The sequence below is a fragment of the Miscanthus floridulus genome, chromosome 3 (genome assembly GCF_019320115.1).
Source record: "Miscanthus floridulus cultivar M001 chromosome 3, ASM1932011v1, whole genome shotgun sequence".
In the NCBI taxonomy this organism is placed as follows: domain Eukaryota; kingdom Viridiplantae; phylum Streptophyta; class Magnoliopsida; order Poales; family Poaceae; genus Miscanthus; species Miscanthus floridulus.
The window spans coordinates 98,790,232-98,794,921 of NC_089582.1; the positions used below are offsets into that span (position 1 = coordinate 98,790,232).

The 4,690-nt window shown below is 47.5% G+C and overlaps 1 protein-coding gene across 1 annotated transcript; it reads left to right on the forward strand.

Annotated features, from left to right (window-relative positions):
- Positions 1 to 995: 995 nt before the first annotated feature.
- LOC136546236 (putative CBL-interacting protein kinase 27) lies at positions 996 to 3,088 on the forward strand. Its single transcript, XM_066538201.1, has one exon. The coding sequence runs from the start codon at positions 1,362 to 1,364 to the stop codon at positions 2,700 to 2,702; it is 1,341 nt and encodes a 446-aa protein (XP_066394298.1). The 5' UTR covers positions 996 to 1,361; the 3' UTR covers positions 2,703 to 3,088.
- The last annotated feature ends 1,602 nt before the right edge of the window (positions 3,089 to 4,690 follow it).

Here is a 4,690-nt window from a genome sequence, read left to right on the forward strand (position 1 = left end):
AACTCTTATGCATTCAGTGACTCTGTGTGTGGAGTGAATCATAAGATCCTACTTAGTTTAGCTCCGAGCCTCTTAGTTCATATTTTAGAAAATCATTTTATAAAATCAACATAGAATCACTTCTCAGTAAAAAAAAAACAGTTTAGCAAAGCTCCGCCTGGCAGCTTTGCCAAATTGGACCATAGCATGTGACAGTGGCAGGATGCGGTGCTCACAAATGATTCGGACCGGAATGACACGATTACAATGTTTAAGGATGTGTTTGTGCAATTTACAAGTTTGTGAACCTAGATGATATTGCAAGGTACTCTAATTATATACTCCCTCATGAAATATAAGTGATTTAAGTTTGTCCTAACTCAACCAAACTATGTTAAATTTGACGAAATTTATAGAGAGGAGTATCAACATCTACTACATTAAAGAGGTATATTAAAAAATATATTTGATAATGTTCCAGCTAAGTTAAAGTAAAGTCCTACGTATTTTTCATCTTTTCTATAAACTTGGTTAAGGTTAATATAGTTTGATTTAAGATAAAACTAGGTCTCTTATATTTTAAGATCGAGGGAGTAATGGTTAGTGAAAAAACAGAGAGCTGAAGAGACGGTTGCAAAGAGGAAAGGAGTGGTAAGAGCAACAATGGAAAAAGATAGAGAGATGCAGCGAGAAAAGTAGGCAGCGTAAACCTTTATTACAGGACGTCTATGGTAAGTGGACTAGAAACCAAGTCTATTACCCACGCAGCCATGGCCACGCTGACTGGAAGCTGCTGGGCATTTGAAAACGAGAATCGACTTAGATCCGCTAATAACGGTGGCCCAACAATCATTCAGGCCCGCGCCCAGCTGCCAGCGCCGCGACCACATCTCCCAATGGGGCCCCATCAAACAACCTCATCAGATCACGCCACTCAATCCTCACACATTGCTGTTGCTCAAAAAAAAAAAATCCTCACACATTGCTGCTCTCTCTCTCCACGTCCTCTCGTGCCCACACGCGGAGGAACCGTTCGATCCCGATCGACAGCCAATGGCGCTACCCATGATCCGTATGCGCCACCATATTAGACCGGCGCCCTGTCTCGTGTCAGGGGGCGTCTGAGCTCGCCAGAAAAGGGTAGCCCTGACAGTCTGACACCCGCAAGCCGCAAAGCGCAGCCTCGATGCTACAGGAATGCTGAGAAATGTCTGACCTTGCCGGAAAGCGCAGCCTGCGCGGTGGCCGCAACTGCCACCGCAAGCACGTCGAGGACGGGTAGGTCCATCAGCCTCATCGCCGTTTTTTCAGGTAAAGTCAGGTCAGGTCAACTCTTCTGTGTCCAAGAATCAACATCGAAGAAAGGAAGGAGGTGGCTGGCAATGGAGGATGGGGTGGCGGCGGACGGGAAGAGCGTGCTGCAGGGGCGGTACGAGCTGGGGCGGGTGCTGGGGCACGGCAACTTCGGGCGGGTGCACGCGGCGCGGGACCTGCGCACTGGCCGCGGCGTCGCGGTCAAGGTGGTGGCCAAGGACAAGCTGGAGCGCGCGGGCATGGCGGAGCAGATCAAGCGTGAGATCGCCGTCATGAAGATGGTGTCCCACCCCAACATCGTGGAGCTGCACGAGGTGATGGCCACCCGCTCCAAGATCTACCTCGCGCTCGAGCTCGTCCGCGGCGGGGAGCTCTTCTCCCGCATCGCGCGCGAGGGGCGGGTCCGGGAGGACGTCGCGCGCCGTTACTTTCGCCAGCTCGTCTCCGCGGTCGACTTCTGCCACGGCCGCGGGGTGTTCCACCGGGACCTCAAGCTCGAGAACCTGCTCCTCGACGAGGCAGGCAACCTCAAAGTAGCGGACTTCGGGCTCAGCGCGCTCGCCGGGCACGCACGCTCCGACGGGCTACTCCACACCGCCTGCGGCACGCCATCGTACGTTGCCCCCGAGGTGCTTGGCGGGAAGGGCTACGACGGCGCCAAGGCGGACCTCTGGTCCTGTGGCGTCATCCTCTACGTGCTCCTCGTCGGCAGCTTGCCGTTCCACGAGGACAACCTCATGGTCATGTACCGGAAGATGCAGCGCGGCGAGTTCCTCCGCCCGCCGTGGGTCTCAGCGGACGCCCGGAAGCTCATCGGTGGGCTGCTCGACCCCAACCCGAGCACGCGCATCACCGTGGCTCGCCTCGTCGAGACGCCGTGGTACCAGAAGCCGTTGCCCGTCCTGCCGCCCCTCAACCTCAAGGAGCCCGCACCCGGGGCAACCCCGGACGCGCGCCGCGCCAGCTCTGACGACAAGTTAGAGCCCGAGGTGCTGAACGCGTTCCACCTCATCTCTCTCGCGGAGGGCTTCGACCTGTCCCCGCTCTTCGACCAGGGCCGCGGCGTAGGGAGGCCCAGCGCGGGCGGCGTCCGTTTCGTGACTCGTGAGGCCGCCAGCAGCGTGGTCTCCCGTCTGGAGTCGTTGGTCACCGGCCGCGGAGCCAACATGCGCGTGACAAAGAGCGGATCGCGGGGCGTGCGTATGGAGGCCGCGTCGCGCGGGCGCACGGGGGCGCGGCTGGCAGTGGCCGCGGAGATCTTCAGCATGGCGCCGTCGGTGCTCCTGGTGGACGTGAAGAAGGACGGTGGCGACACCATGGAGTACCGGTCGTTCTGCAGCGAGGAGCTCCGGCCGGCGCTCAAGGACATCGTCTGGGCCTCCGGCGAGGACACTCCGCGCGCCGCTTGATGTCGTCGCTGTCGTTCCTGCCACCATTATTGTTCTTGCCCATCCATCGCTGTTGGTGTCCGTGTAGGGGAGAGTGCATTATTGTTTGGTGCCGAAGTGATGTTTGCTTGTCGTTTGCCACTCGTAGTTGATGGTTTCTCTGCTTGGTGTACCTGCTGCTGGCAGTTGGCGTTGGCGCGCGCGGGCAAAGCAAAATCGGCGGGAACTAGCGCTCGTATCGTATCCTGCACGCCCATACCGTGTCAGCTCTGAAAGAGTGTGAAGTGCGAACTACTGAACTGTGAAGTAGTACTAGTAGTACGAATGTACCAGAGTATATGATGTGCTTTGGAGTCACTTGTGTATATATTGAACGACTTGTACTTAAATTCAGGGCATGCTAACAAGGGCATCCGCAAGACCGCAACGCCGTAACGTGACATCTGTTAAAATAGCTACAATGTACTCACTAGAAGTCGTTATATATGTGTATGTCAAACTTTTTCAACTTTAACTAGATTTATAAAAAAAACATGTAACATTAAATCTCCAAATAAATTTATTAAAAAATATATTCAACGATCGATAATAATTATATATTATAAATATTAATATTTTTTATATATAATTAGTTAAAGTTAAAAAAAAGTTGACTTCTCAAAAAACGAGAATAACTTCTATTTTAGAACAGAGTGAGTATAAGACTTAGATAAAAAAAATGATTAGAGAGAGAGAGAGCGGTGCTACCCCTCAACCCTAGGAGGGAGTGGAGGATGAGAGCGGTTTCTATAACATGAAGTACCTTCTTTACAAAGTCAGCATCACAATGTATAGAACCCAATTCCAATTCCATTCCCACGAATGTTCATTCGTTCTCAGTCCAGCGAACGATCCTACGGGTGCGCCAGTCGTACGGAGGCTTCCCATCCTACGGTTCTCCTTGCCTGATTCCATTACGTAGAGTTGGCACGTTTCGAGCCCGACACGAGTTGGCATGTTAACTGTTAGCCTGTTCGGTTGGGGCTGAAACGATCGTATACGATCGTGGATTATTACTGCTGACTAGTTTGGTGTGAGAGAAAAATACTATTTTGATTAGAAATTTACGATCGTTTATGACCAAACGAACAGGCTGTGTATGTGCTTTCATCTTTCTCCTTTTTTATTTTTTATTTTTCACTTTATTCTTTTACCTTTTTATTTTTTATACAAGTTACTCCGTACACAGTTTCACATTTCTGCTAATACATTATGATGTTAATTTATACATCTAAGTTTTTTAATATAACTTATATATCAAACTTTATATCTGAGTCATTCATCAAATTATATATCTAAGTTATACTCCCTCCGTCTAAGAAAACATGTAACTACGGGTTGCGTGCCGGCAAAAGCAGTTTATGTTTGACTAAATTTCTAGTGAATACTATTCACATATATGGCTCCAAATTAATTTATTAAGAAAATACATTTCATAATTAATCTAATCGTATTTATTTGATATCACAAATATTGATATTTTTTTATCTATAATTAATCAAACTTGAGATACTAAAGCATGACACTATGCTAAAATTGTATATTTTTCTGGACAGAGGGAGAACAAGCAAGTTATATACATAACTTTTCTCTTTTTTTTGAGCATGCATGTAACTTTTCTTTTTTTTGAAAGTTACTAAGTTATACGCATAACTTTTATGCATAACTTATTGTTACAACTTATATATCACAACTTTTATAATATAATATTTTGTAGAGCAGAACTTATGAGCACAAGTTTTTATTAGAACTTATTAGGCAGCGTTGGCAAGTTATATAGAATAACTTACCTACATAAATTGTAAAATAACTTATAAACATAAGTTGTGTTTTATAACTTTAGTACATAAGTTGTGTTTTCATAATTTTTGTGTTTCTAAGTTTTGGCATAAGTTGTAAGTTAATTCATTCCTTTTTGTTTTCAAGTTTTTGGCACAAGTTATAAGTTAATTCGTTCATTTGTGTTTAAT

Excerpts from the sequence above, each read along its gene's own strand:
- LOC136546236 (XM_066538201.1), top strand. The coding sequence starts at position 1,362 with ATGGAGGATGGGGTGGCGGCGGACGGGAAGAGCGTGCTGCAGGGGCGG.